Source organism: Thamnophis sirtalis, unplaced genomic scaffold, assembly GCF_051295495.1.
Source record: "Thamnophis sirtalis isolate CommonGarterSnake01/CBP01778 unplaced genomic scaffold, rThaSir2_p1.2 scaffold_7, whole genome shotgun sequence".
NCBI lineage: Eukaryota > Metazoa > Chordata > Lepidosauria > Squamata > Natricidae > Thamnophis > Thamnophis sirtalis.
In genome coordinates this window covers 60584384-60598395 of record NW_028261387.1, presented here as the reverse complement: position 1 = coordinate 60598395, position 14012 = coordinate 60584384, and the positions used below count along the sequence as shown (strand labels likewise).

At 41.1% G+C, this 14012-nt stretch overlaps 1 protein-coding gene across 1 annotated transcript in view; it reads left to right on the top strand.

Moving 5' to 3' along the window:
- Positions 1-236: 236 nt before the first annotated feature.
- Positions 237-14012, top strand: part of TSPAN2 (tetraspanin 2) — a 65005-nt gene continuing 51229 nt past the window's right edge. The window contains exon 1 of the mRNA XM_087720185.1: positions 237-437. Coding sequence (XP_087576311.1) covers positions 369-437 — 69 coding nt within the window. The 5' untranslated portion in view covers positions 237-368. The remainder of the gene's footprint in view (positions 438-14012) is intronic.

Here is a 14012-nt window from a genome sequence, read left to right as displayed (position 1 = left end):
CTCAAGGCGAGCACGATTCCCGCCAAAGCGCATCTCGTCCCGTCCCAGTTAAGACAAAAGCAAAGGCAGGCATATTTCTCTCCCCCCCCCCCGCCCCCAATAGAGCCTTAAAAAAAAAAAAACGTTAGAAGCCGAGTCCCGGCGAAGTCTCCGTTGGGAGCGGAAGGTCAAAGGGCCCTAAACAATCCGCAGCTCCGCTCCGCCTCCTTCTCTCAGGCTCCGCCCCTGCGCCCTCCCCGGCTGGAAAGTGGCAACGGGGTAAAGGCGCCTGTCGCGGCTTCTGAGCGAGAGGGATCGCCGGGCTTGTTCGTGGCTGCAGCAGGAGGAGGAAGAGGAAGAAAGCACACGAGCAAGAGCCGTCGCTGGCCATGGGGCGAGTGCAAGGAGGGATGCGCTGCGTCAAGTTCCTGCTCTTCCTTTTCAACTTCATCTTCTGGGTCAGTTGCGGGGCCGGAGGAGCAGGAGGCGTTCGGGGGCTAAAGGTTAAGGGGGCTGAGGGATCCGGGTGTCCGCTCTGCGTGTGCCTGTGTGGACGTGCGTGTGTGTGCGCACGCTGTGGAGCAGGAACTGTGAGGTGGAGAAGTGACGACCTCGTGCCAGACTCTTGCTCCGTGTTGGGGCGGCTGCTGATCGGGCTTACCTATTTGGCGCTGTCCGCTGTGCAGGTACCCCGCGCCGTCCCAACCCTCGAATGCCCGCTCCTCCCTGCAGCCGAGCATCTTTCTCCACCCGGCGCCACGTCTTTGGGTTATTATAATCCCCCCCCCCAAAAAAAAACCTACAACAACAAAGGCGAGCGGTGTTGGAACCGCGGGGCTCGACAGGGAATAAATGAAAGGGCATCTGTGCATCGGGAAAAGCAGGCTTATTTTGGGGTGTTGGAGTCCCGCTTCTGTGGTCTCTCTCTCCCTGCAGTAGCTGTTGCACACGCAGACTAGAGGGGTGGTCTGGAAGTAAGCGTTTGTATACAGTGACTGAGGTGTGCAGTGGCTTTCCTCAGAAGCTAGCAACACCGAGGATCCCACAGTATCACCCCTGATGCCAAAAGCCACCTTATCTTGGATATCATTTCCCATCCTCTCTAACCAGGGCAGGGAAAGGCTGTCTATGATGGTGTGCTTGACGGTTCAGAAGAGGAGACTGGCAAGAATCTGGGTGTATTAACAATAATTTCACCCTCAAAGGGCATGTAGATCAGCTTGTCAAGACTTCCCAATACCAACCCAATAATGGTGTGTCCCCAAAATACTGGAGTAGAGAATGCCTCTTCCTATTATCAAAAGCCACTTTGACAAGTATTAAATAGAAATGTTGTATCTCAGTGTTGATGGCAAAGAAGCCAAGCTACAAGATATCAACTTGGGGATTCTTTGTGAGGGCTGCTTTTCCTTTAAATAATGCTAGCCCGGACTAATAACTTTATTTTAAGATAGTGCTAGATGGGGATGATGGGAATTATAGTTTAAAACTTCGTGGGGGAGGGGGGGAGATATGGACAGCTGCCTTAGTATACAATGATTTATTGGAAGTCTGGGCATGAAAGATTTTAGTTTGCCTTTTACTGCTATACTTTCTTGTCCAAGATATCTCTGTTAAACAAAGGTATATTTGAGGGGTCAAAAAAGTCAAAATGGCAGCCACAATTGCACAGAGTTCTTGGCATAGGTCACATGCAGTAAAAAGGGGGTGGAGCTTTGATGATGTAGCCATCATCATGACTGTTTAAACAACCCATCTCAGCTAAAGTTTCTGCAGTTTGAAACTGAAATTTTAAATTATTTTTGTAGTTTTTTAAACTGCATTTTTTTTAAAAAAATTGTAAACTGAAGTAAGCTTCTGAAGTAAGCTTAGTCTTCAAGGACAAGACTAAGCATGCAAGGCTCTTTCCTTGACTGGCATCAATTGGTTATCTTTATTAAGCCCCCAGATAACATCTTTAATTTATAATCTGCAATCAAGTTCTGTTATTGATGATTAGCTTTTGGGGATAGTAAAAGTCTTTTTTTGAGAATCATATGTTTGGTGGACTAATATTCTGCCTCCAGCATTGTGATCATATTTCTGATTTATTAATTTCAACAGCTCTATTGACAGAGTAGAGGAATAACCATGAGGCCGAGTTCATTTAAAGCTATATAATTAACATAAGTTTGCTTTTTATCTTGCTAAGTGTTGGAATTAAGCTTCTGAAATTTTCCAGTGAACATGAAAGAATCCAGTGCTTTGATGTCTCAGCCAGACTGTTTCCATTAATAAAATAATGTCCTTTCATTTTTATCCCCGATTCTAAAAAAACGGGCATCACTTTAATTGTTAATAAACATCACTCTATAACTTGTGTATTGATCTTATTTCCTACTAACATTAACCTTAGTAGGAAAAAAAAACCCTTCACTGAAACCATCGAAACAACAAAGGAAATAAACAACCACAATGTGGTGCATTTTTTAATCCTTGACACTCTTTGCTATCAACATGCCCGGAGCTATGTGGCTTTCTGTGCTTGAACAGTGCAACTAATCACCAATTTAAAGAGATACAAAAACAAATAATTCATAAGGAAGTCATTATTGAATTTATAAGTATGGATAGACATTATGTAAACCTGGATCTCATAAATATGCCCTTGCCAGGTGTGATTTTTCCATTACATATTTAGATTGGGGGGCCCTGAATGTGTCTCTCTGCATCATGACATTGGCCAGTGGAGTAAATAGAAATATTGCAGGCTGACAGAATATGGTTTTACATATCTAATCAAATGTAACCTCTGCTGAATTCAAAGGGATATTTTCATTTACATAGGACTGCAGCCTTAATTTTCTACTTACAAAACATGAACATAAAATCTCTCAAAGCTCAGCATGCTATTCCCAAGAAACAAATACCCATATCCAGAAAAGTCTGTATTTTGTTACCGGTAAAGTAAAACCTATCTATGTTTATTATTCCTTTTTTACCCCTTAAAAAGTAGATAATTAGATTAGGATCAACAAAAAAGCATTCTCAATGTGTATGCAAACCTTTTTTCTAATATCTGAAAAGGGTATACCAAAGGTGAATACCATAACCATTTATTATATAATTTACACTCAATATTTACATTCATTGCCATTTTCTTCTATGAATTTCCTTAATAATGCATGACCTTTGAACATTCCTAAAAGTAGGAATATTTTCCCTGAAAATAACAATAATAAAACATTGTGATTAGTCTGTGGGACCTAACCTTTGATATACTCTATATATTGTATTGTCTTTCCCTCTTGAAAAATGGGCTTGCAGTGATGGGTTTGGCTGAGAACTGCAGTTGCATTGATATCTTAAACAGGAGTAGTTCAAAGATCATTTTTACACACACACACACACACTTACAGGCATCCCAAATCTAGAAAGCTAAACAAAGACTTAAGTTTGCTCAGCTAGTGGTGCCAATTAAGGTAATAGTTTATTCTACTGTAGAGGGGAAAATGTACCAAATCCCTGCACATCACGTGTGGAAATCCTGCATGGCATTCCTGGTTGCGGTTGTTTAACAATTTTTTTCCGTATATTTTGAGCTTATAGTCCAGAAAACTGTCTGGAAAAAGTCTAGAAAACTGATGTTTTGAACTATGAATGTAAAGTCTTCCAGGGCTCTGCCTACTATTGCCATGTACAAAAGTACATCCTTTGGTCATTGCAGAACTCCTAATAGTTTGTACTATTTCTTCTTTTCTCTTAGCAAGAGCTCTTTCCTGCTTGATGCACAGACAGTGTTCTCCTTTAACCCCCTTGGAAACTTGGCAGTAGCTCTTGCATTCATCTTCTCTCCTGTTCACTAACTGCTCCATTTATCTGATGAAGTGAAATGTCAATCACAAACCCTTACACTGTCATCATCAGATTGTTTATCATTAAGGTACATAAGACACCACATTGTTTCTGCTTTCAGAGACAATCACCTCTCCCTCTGAAAATCCTGGCCTTTCTTCTTCTTCTTTTTAAACAGCTGTTTTGAAATATGTTTCTGCAGAAGGGAAATATGGGTGTAAAGCAAAGGCTTTGGTCACGTATTTTGTTCTTTGCAAAGCCTTGCTGAAAGTTTAAGCTGTAGGTGGGATGTGACACCCCATTAAACAAACACATGGAGAATGACCGCTCAGCTTGATCTTATTACCTCACAGCAATGTGGACAGGAGAAGAACATGCCACTGAATTGTGGCTGTACAGTAAGACTGTTGTAATAGCATGGAGAAGGATATTGTGCTATGGAAACAATTAGACAGATATTTAATCTGATAACGTGGCAAGGGCTAGTAGTTTGAAAATAACAGCTACTTTACTTTACTTTGTTTTGCTTTGTGCTTTTATGGAAGCCTTGGTCAAGTAGAGATATTGATACTTTTAGATCAGCTGATTGCCAGTTGAGCTTTTAAATCATGTGGATTTTCTTCCCTTAGGATGGAAAAAAAATACCTGTAATGTACCATACTTTCAGTGGAATAACTTTTGGGCTGTCCAAAACATGAGCTGACCATCTTTGCCCACTGTTTGTCACATTCTGGTAGCAGTAGGCCCACCTCTTCCCTTTCTTTCTTTCTTTCTTTCTTTCTTTCTTTCTTTCTTTCTTTCTTTCTTTCTTTCTTTCTTTCTTTCTTTCTTTCTTTCTTTCTTTCTTTCTTTCTTCCTTCCTTCCTTCCTTCCTTTCTTTCTTTCTTTCTTTCTTTCTTTTCTGTACTGGCGGTTGTGATCTGCCGACAGCCTGCGGGACTGGCAGCAGTATCAGACAGTGGATGTTGGGGAGGAACATGGGCCAGTTCTGGAGTCTGGGGAAGGCTCAGACGAAGGCTCTGCATCAGAGGCAGAGGGGGGGCTAGTAGTTAGGTGCTGCCTCCGGAGCTTCCGGAGTCTGACATCAGTGAGGCAGAGGAATAGGGAGAGCCTGTTCTCAGTTCGTGCATGTGCAGAGCTACAAGAACGCAAGAACAGTTAAGACAAAAGAGGCAACTCGGGAGTAAGGTTTGGACAAGATTGGCCCTTTTCATAAGACATAAAAGAGGAGCAAACGGACGTGAGCCTTTGCAGAAAGCAATTTTGTTCGTTCTGGTCGGTTTAAACTCTGAAGCTCCGTTTGACTCTGTACTCCGTTTGGCCTTGCAAAACTAATTGGCAATTAGGTCTCTGGCAGTGTTTCAAGGGAGATAAAGGTGCGTGCTTATCAGCCTTACCATGAAAGACTGTGGCAGACATCTGTCAGACTCTTCACAGATTGGTTGTGAATCATTACGGGTTATGAATGAACATCATTCACAGTCGTTTAAATAAAAAAAGGGGTTTGGGGACTAAGCATGGGATTTTTACTGTCTCAAGAAGCCTAGTTCAGAACACTGGCATAGCCTTGGCACTTCTTGGCCATGGCGAGCACTGCGCTAGCTGCCAAGCGGCTGCCTATGCTGCTGCTGGCTTTGCGGGGCCTCTTCACTTTCCTGGAAGGGCAAGTGAAGGCTGGACCGTATTGAGAGCTTGGCCCAATTGAGGCCACAGGCAAGCAGAAAGTGGGATGGAAAGGACGGGGTAAGGTAGCTGCCCAACACTTTTCACCCAGAGGGAGATGAAGCTTTGTCTGCTTGCAAAGGGGACACTTGAAAAGGGAACTAATTGCTTTTTTTCAAACCATCCCCTTTGCAAACACACGAAGCTTTGAGTCTCTGTCATTTTTCCATCCGAGCAAAAAGTGTTTGGTCGCCTATAGGGCACTTGGGAATGGAGCGATTTGGTTCATTCCCAAACACTCCATAGGTCACCAAACACTTTTTGGCCAGACAGAGAAATGATGGAGACTCAAAGCTTCATGTGCTTGCAAAGGAGATGGCTTGAAACGGACCAATTAGCTCCATTTCAAAGTGTCCCCTTTGCAAGCAGACAAAGTTTCATCTGCCTCTGGGCAAAAAGTGTGCAGCAGAGCCAGGTGGAGGCAGAGGTGATCCCAATATGCCACCCACTCCATCCCAGCATTTACCAGCTTGCCTACACCCGTGCTGAACAAACATCCATGTGGGTCATTGGGATAACCTGTTTCCCCCATGCCTCTGCCTGCTGCCGGTGCTGCTGCACAAGCCTCCCGTGAGCCTCCCATGAGTCAGGCAGGCACGCAGCATGTCCAGATCACCTGTTTTCTACTTCCCCCCTTCTGCCTCCATGCTCAGACTTATCGGTATTTGCGCTGTGCCAAAGGACTGGAGGGCTACGGCTGTGCCAGACACTATTGGCCCCTGTGTGCTCACCACCTCTCATGCTGGCCACGCTCATTGGCAACAAATCAGGCTAGGGCTTGTTTTTGAGATGGTTCTTATTTTGGGGAAAACACGGTAGTAGTCTGTGGTAGTTTCTGAGATGTTCTTGATGTATGGCAGTATAATTCTTCTTAGCACTTCTGTTGGTTCTTCTATATTGGGTTGAATGGTCAAGCAATTTTTGATAAAGGTTCATGGAAATCCATTTTGTTGGAATATGTTGTACACATGCTCTGTTTCCTTTTCTGCTGTTCAGAGCTGCTGCGAGGAGTTTGTGCTTGTCTAAACAACACAGCTTCTCTTGTGGGAGTTTGGGTTGTTGCTCTGGTAGTAGAGCACTTAGCTGGTGCGGGTGGGGTTTTTGTTACTTGTGTTTCCGGTTTGCCATTGTGGTCCCTGCAGATCAGGATGTCCAGAACAGGGTAGCGAGTTGTTGTCTTCTTCTCTGGTAAACTCAATTCTTTTGAAGATGTTGTTGATGGTTCTATGGGTTTTCTCTAACTGGTCTTTTGAATTATGGTGAAATTGTGTACATATCTGATCCATATTTTGGGTTGCATTTGTAGAAATGCTGTGGCTTCTAGATGTTGCATAACTACCTCCACTATAAGTCCTGAAAGTGGTGATCCCATAAGTGTACCTTTGCTTTCTTTTGCCATCATCAGTTTATTTCTATTTACAGGTGTTTGTACTTTGTTATCTTCTCCAGTTCTTTCTCTTCTATTTTACTATCTCCAGACACTGCCATGTCCACTACCCAGACTTTTTTTGTTTTTCTTAGTGACAATTGGGGTGTTATGTTGCAAGTGCATTTTGGTTTGAATTCTAAAGTCCCAGAGCACTTTAGTTCTTTAGTTTCTATGACTTTCTCTTTTATGACCCCATCAATTATTACTATTATTTTGTTTATTTTTATCCCACCTTTATTACTTTGTATAAATAACTCCACCTAGTGAACATCCATAGTATTCCCCTTCGTCCTATTTTCCCTACAATCATTCCAGCTAATAGTGGATTGGCTGACAGTGCCTGGCCCAAAGCTTTCATGCCTGAAGGACTAGAATTCACAGTCTCCTATTTTCTAGCCTGGTGCCTTAACCACTAAACCAAACCAGATGGTTTTCTTTTCAGAACGGATATGCTTCTTTGAAAAAAGAAAATAAAAGTCTAAGTCTCAGAACAGGACCTCCTAATAAAGTTTCAACAAGAATTTGTTATGAAACCACAAGAGTAATACAAATTAGACACTTGGACTGAGAATAGGTTTCAACTGTGCTTTTTAAGTATTAGGTAAAGTTATTTTAATTCCAAAGAAGATTTCTAGATATCCCTTGGAGACACCCTAAATTTTAGACCTCTTCCACAAAGACTTAAGTGCCCGTAGGAAAAAAGAAGTGGCTGGGTAGGTGCTAAACAAAAATTGACTCTAAAAAAAGTCTCACAAATGCTTCTGTTGTTTTCCTCAAAGCACATACTGAGAAAATCATTACCAGCCTCCATGAGCCTCTACACAAAATATTGTAAATCAAAACATTTATTAGACTTATTAATTATTTGTGAAGCCTCATGCTTTGAAATCCTCATGCTTGTCCTGGAAGATAATTAGCTTTAATCACAGATAACATTCTTCAAATTGTCTTTGCTAGAAAGTGACAATAGAAAAGGGTTGTTACTTCCAAAGGCAGGTAGAAGTGTGACCCAGACATTTAGCCTGGATGGACCTGATTCATTGGGGTTCTTCTTATATACTTGAAAACAAAGTGCTTTACATATTTTGTGGCAAAGGAGCTTTTAATTACATTGCTTTACGAGCAGCAGCACCTCGTTCAAATAATGACATTAATCGATCTAAGCACACTGAGAACTGTAAGGCATTCAGATGCAGGCACTCAGCTGAAGTTGCATCTGTTTGATGTATAGTATGTGATATTCAGAAACCTGGGAGGTAAAAAGATTTGAACAAGTCAAGTTTGGTTTGTTTTTAAGAAAAAAAACATGTAAGAACAGATTCGAACTTTCTACTTAGCTTATTACCAATATGGGCCACCCACAGAGAAATATTTAAGACTCTGAAAAATGGATGGATGGATGGATGGATGGATGGATGGGATGGATGAATATTACTGGAGCTATTGTGATGACCAAAGATTTCTAGCATATCACCAAGAGGGAAGTTTTTTTTAATTGTTTTCCTATATGTGAAGATCTGGTAAGAAGAAAGGATATTCAAATGCTTCGTCATTGGAATGAGTGAAGCCACTTTTTTTCATCTTCTTTGAGAATAAGACTCATTTAATTCTGAAGGTAAAAAATCTGCCACCAAAATTCCTGCTTTATAATTCATGGATTGTCTTCCCCTTTGCTAAGACAGTAGTTGACTTCCTACAGCACTCTTAACCATAAATGACAGAAATCCTTTTTAGGTTAATTCATATTGTGGAAACCAAGAATATAGTTTGTGATTTGCTCTGAAAATGAATCTTGCCATGTCCTTCTGTATTCTGCAATTGGGTTTTTAAAAAATGGATTTTTAAAGTAGCCTCTATATACATGATTGTTGCTCTCCCTGTAGTCTGGAGAGTATATAATGCTCTTTGAATGAATTGAGATGATTAGGATCTGCAGCACAACTCCCAGTGGCAGACTCCAGATTTTTTTTTTGCCAGAGTATGCAAATGGTGGTGCTTATTCTTGCTCTAAGCACAATAAGATCTGTTCTACCTCTTCTTTACTTCTCCACAGCAGAAGTTGAATTCCCCTATCTTTGCTTTGCAGACTCATGCAGTGATTAAGCAAATTAGGGGGGAGGGGCAAAAAAGTGGGAACATTTTAGTTTTGTCCAAAGATGGTATTCAGCCAGTTCAAACCGGTTCAGCACGTTTCTTAGGCCGAGTGCATGCACGGAAGGTACATGCTTGATCAAAGCACATGCGCAAAAGGCCGGGTGCATGCGCGAAAGGCGTGTCTGTGAAGCGGGCAGGCACACATGGAGCAAATCGGTGGTAATGAAAGGTGCAACTTACCACTGGCTTTGTCCTAGAATGCTACGTGTAACCTGATCTGAGGTCTCCACCTTCCTTACGTAAAGTTTGCAGTATGTGCAGTTTGTACCTGTTTTCCCAGGTGAAAGAGTTCTACTCAGGACTGGCAATTGGACTACCCTCACCTATTCTTGAATTGGGAGATGCCACCCCCCCTTTTTCCTGGCCTCTAGATCTCCCTTCCCATTTCCCCACCCTTCGAAGGAGTAAACTTATGAACAAATAGCTCAATTTTGCCTTGTATCATGGAAAGTTGACTTAAACAGTTTTGAGCTGGCCTAGTAGAAATCCAGCACTGAACTAACAATGGATAAAGTATATTTATATTTAACAAATGTAAGGGAATAAACCCTTGAGGAATTGAATGCTAAACCAAGTTATATGAAATCTAGACATCTAAACAATGACAATAAAAAAATGAATCTAGACAACTAAGCAAAGCTAATTATATCTAATGTTTCTGACTTTAGTTGGTTTCCTCTGCCAACTTTATCCTAATGGTATCAGTTTAAAGCAGAGGATCTCAAACTCCGGAAATCTTTATCTACACCCCTTGCAGTTCTCAGAACCTAAAACCAGTAGCAGACTGGGAAATATCTAGAGCCTTTTCTTGTCTGAATCCTACCTCTGTTGCTCTTTGAAAGAAGGAATAGATTCTTAGTATTATAGAATAGCTAGTAGTAATATTATCTAACAACACCTCCAATCTGCTATGCCAGCTATGGATTTTGGACTTTTATGATTCACCAATATACAAACAGGTAGTCCTTGCTTAACAGTCCAGTTATGATGGTGCTGCATGAATGATTCTTACACCTGGTTCTCAAGATTACAACTATTGCAATGACCCCATGATCATGAGATTAAAATTTGGGCATTTGGCAGCTTGCCCATATTTATGACCACAGAGTGCATTTAAGTTCTCCCCACATCTGGCTGCCCCTGCTGACTCAGGAAACCTGCTTGAGGCTTCGGGAAGAAGTCTTCAAACAGCCAGCAGCTGTTTTATGAAAGGCCAGGCCTGGCACACCTCATCAGTAATGGGAGGAAAATGATGATGAAAAACAACTGGAGGCAACAGGGATGGCAGAGCATAGTGTGATAGGGGTGCAAGGCAGAGCAAGGGCAGCCAAAAGGTCAGAAGTGGGGCAGATATGAGGTTGCGAGGACTTGAAGTGGAGGCGAGTGCAGCAAGACAGGAGAAGCATAAGGTCCTCACCTAATGCAGTGTGATGTGGCTTAACAATCGCAACTTAGAGTATCAAAGCTGCAGGATCCAGTTTGGGTTGGTCACTGGGATCACAGGTTTAATCTGAGTTTTTGAACTTCCAAGTCCAAAAGCTTGGAAGAGTAAACCTCTGGTCCCGGTGACAGACCCAGATTGAATCCTGCATCATTATCCTGGGACATGTATATTTGCCTTCATTCATGAGTACCAAAGCTGTTTTTGCCAAGTGATGTGGTCACATGAAGTGTCATCTAACAGCTATTTAGTGATGAATGCTCAAATCCCAATTAGGGTGGTTAAACAAGGACTACCTGTACAATTGTTTTTTTAATAACCATGATGCAGTGTTAGATTAATCATTATCTCTGTCATTCAGTTGCACATAACAGTACTTGCCCAAATTGCCAGGACTATTCTAAAGAATTTGGAATGTTTTTCGTACTCTAAAAGTATATAACTGTGTAAATTTATCGTCATTCTTTTTATTATTAGAAAGATATGCAAGGTTGACTTAGCCTTCCATCCTTGCTAAAATGAGGACTCAGATTATTGGGGGCAATATGCTGACTCTGGAAATTGTTTAGAGACTGCTGTAAAGCATTGTGGTGGTATATAAGTCTAAGTGCTATTGCTATTATGTATGTATGGAAAGATGCCTATATCCTATTGGTTTATGATCTGATGAAATACATTTTTCTACAGTGCGTTTTCTCTCGTACCTGAGATCAGTATTGTTGTTGTTTTTACTAAACATTAGTATTTGTTTCTACTACACTCTCTTTTTATACTGTTTGTTGTATTAGGATTCAAAAGCAAAAAGGTATTCTGAAGTGTGTGGGACCCACACATAACACTAATGGTTATAGTCCTTAAATGGACCATTTCCTTTCCCAGGATATTGCAAGCAGCCACATGATTCCAGGAAAAGTTGCCTCTTATTTAAGGAGTTGCAGATAGCTTCTATTAAGGAGTCAAAGATGGATTTATATCCACTTGTTGCAAAGAATCTTTTGCTTCCAAATCCAAAGTGCTGGTTTTAAGTGTGTATGACCCCTTTGTCTCTGCCTGGCACTCATATATTGCTTTTTAATTAGTCCGAGGTTGTAACAAAAGTTCAGAATTGTACAAGCCATGGTATTCTCTGTGATATCCTATGGAAGTGGAGGTATGTTGTTATAATGACAGGATAAGAAGGATATTGGCTTTTGAACTTTGGAGTTGGAAGAGATTCTTGAGAATATCATGGACACCAAGAAAACAAGACAATGCATTATAAGAGAAATCAATCCAGAGTTCTCATTTGAGTTCTCATGCCTCATTTGAGGCATGATCAAGCTCAAATGATCCTACTTCAGACACATTATGTGACGACATAACTTTCTGGAGAAGGCTCTAATGCTGGGATTGGTGGATGGAAAGAGAAGAAGTGGATGACCAGCAGCAAGGTGGATGAATTCAATTGCAGTGGCAATGAGTGCCCAATTGAAAGACCTGAAATAACCAAGTTAGGGATAGAACAGGGCTGTCAAATTCCCAGACTGCGAGCCAGATGTGTCATGCCGTGGCCACTCCCACACCCAGTTTAGCAAAGGGGGAAAAAGTACGTCATGTGATGCTGCCCTGACAATGTAAGTTTGACACCCCTGGGATAGATCATCCTGGAGAAAATCTATCTCTATGGTTGCTAAGAATCCACAACAATTTGATGGATAATAATAATAATCATCATCATCATCCACTGACAACCGAAACTGTTTCACATTTAATTTGTGAATACAGCAAAATTGCACAAACTGATTACAAAGCTGGGCATGACCAAGTTGCTAAATTAATCCACTGGTCATTATGTAAAAAATATGATTTACCTGTATTCAGAAAGTCATGGGAACATAAAGTGGAAAAAGTTATCGAAAATGAGAAGGTGACGATCTTGTGGGACTTTCGAATCCAAACGGATTGTCATTTGGAGCAGAACATGCCAGCTATCACAGTTGTAGAGGGCCAAAGTATACAGTTTATTGATATCGATGTTCCTGGAGATGCCAGAGTCAAAGAAAAAGAACTAGAAAAAATAATGAAATATCGCGACCTGGCCATCGAAACTACACAGCTATAAGAAAGAATAAATTGAGAAGCGAGCTGAAAATTGGAAAAACAAAGCTAAACATAGCCAATACTTGAAAAGTATTGAAGGCAAAGCTGACCAAAAGCTAACTTGGAACTGTTTAAGATTAAGAGCACTGAAAAAAGAAACAGAAGGCTTTATTTTGGCAGCTCAAGAACAAGCCTTAGCCACAAACTGCATGAAGGCAAAAATTCAACATGTTACCACCAACAGCAAATGTCACCTCTGTAATGAGAAAGATGAGACAGTCGACCACTTGATCAGGGGGTGCAGCAAAATTTCACAAACTGACTACCTACAACACCATGACCATGTTGCTAAGATCATTCACTGGAAATTGTGTCAAAAGTTTGGATTTGAGTAGAGCAAAAACCACTAGGAACATCAGGTTCAGAAGGTTTTAGAGAATGAGAAAGTCAAGATCTTGTGGGACTTCAGAATTCAGACTGACAGGCACTTGGCCCACAACACACCTGACATAACAATAGTTGAAAAGAAAAAAGTATGGTTCATTGACATTGCAATACCTGGAGTTGCACGAATTGAAGATAAAAAATCACAAAGTACCAGGACTTGCAAATTGAAGTTGAGCGACTGTGGAAAAAGAAATTGTGTGTTGTCCTGATTGTAATTGGAGCCCTTGGAGCAATACCTAAAGGGCTACCTCGCTATTTGGAAATTTTAAATTTATCAGACTTGAACATTCTAATTCTACAAAAAATCACCCTACTTGGAACAACTTATATCCTCTGACGTTACCTTAACAGTTCCTAGGTCCTTGGTTGGGATTCAAGCTGTTGAGCTACCAACCAGCCCCAAAGGCTGTGAATCTCACCAAAGATTAACATAATAATAATAATAATAATAATAATAATAATAATAATAATAATAATAATAATAATAATAATAATAATAATGTATTGAAGGCCCAACAGACAAAACAAGAATACAGAAAAGATGTGATAAAATCAAGAATGGAAAAACTCCGCCGTTGCCGGTCCCAAGCCCGGATGAGAAAGAGGAAGGTTGGGATCAGGTTGGCATCTGGTCCCGTAAAAAAAACCCCCGCCAACCCATACAATATGGTGAAGAAAACGAATAAGAATTCCATACCGCATCGGTCGTCGCGCGGGTTAACAAGGGCCGCGGCGGATGTTGGGGTCCCTGGACATCCGTCGACAAGTGGGCTACAAGTGGACCAGCCAACAAAACGACAAAAATATAGTGCAGATGAAAACCGTGCCATAATGGCCTGTTACTACAACTCAGAGCCAGAAAAAAGAGGATATTTAAAGCGAATGTATGAATTATGGAAACAACAATATCCAGATTCAAATGTTAGT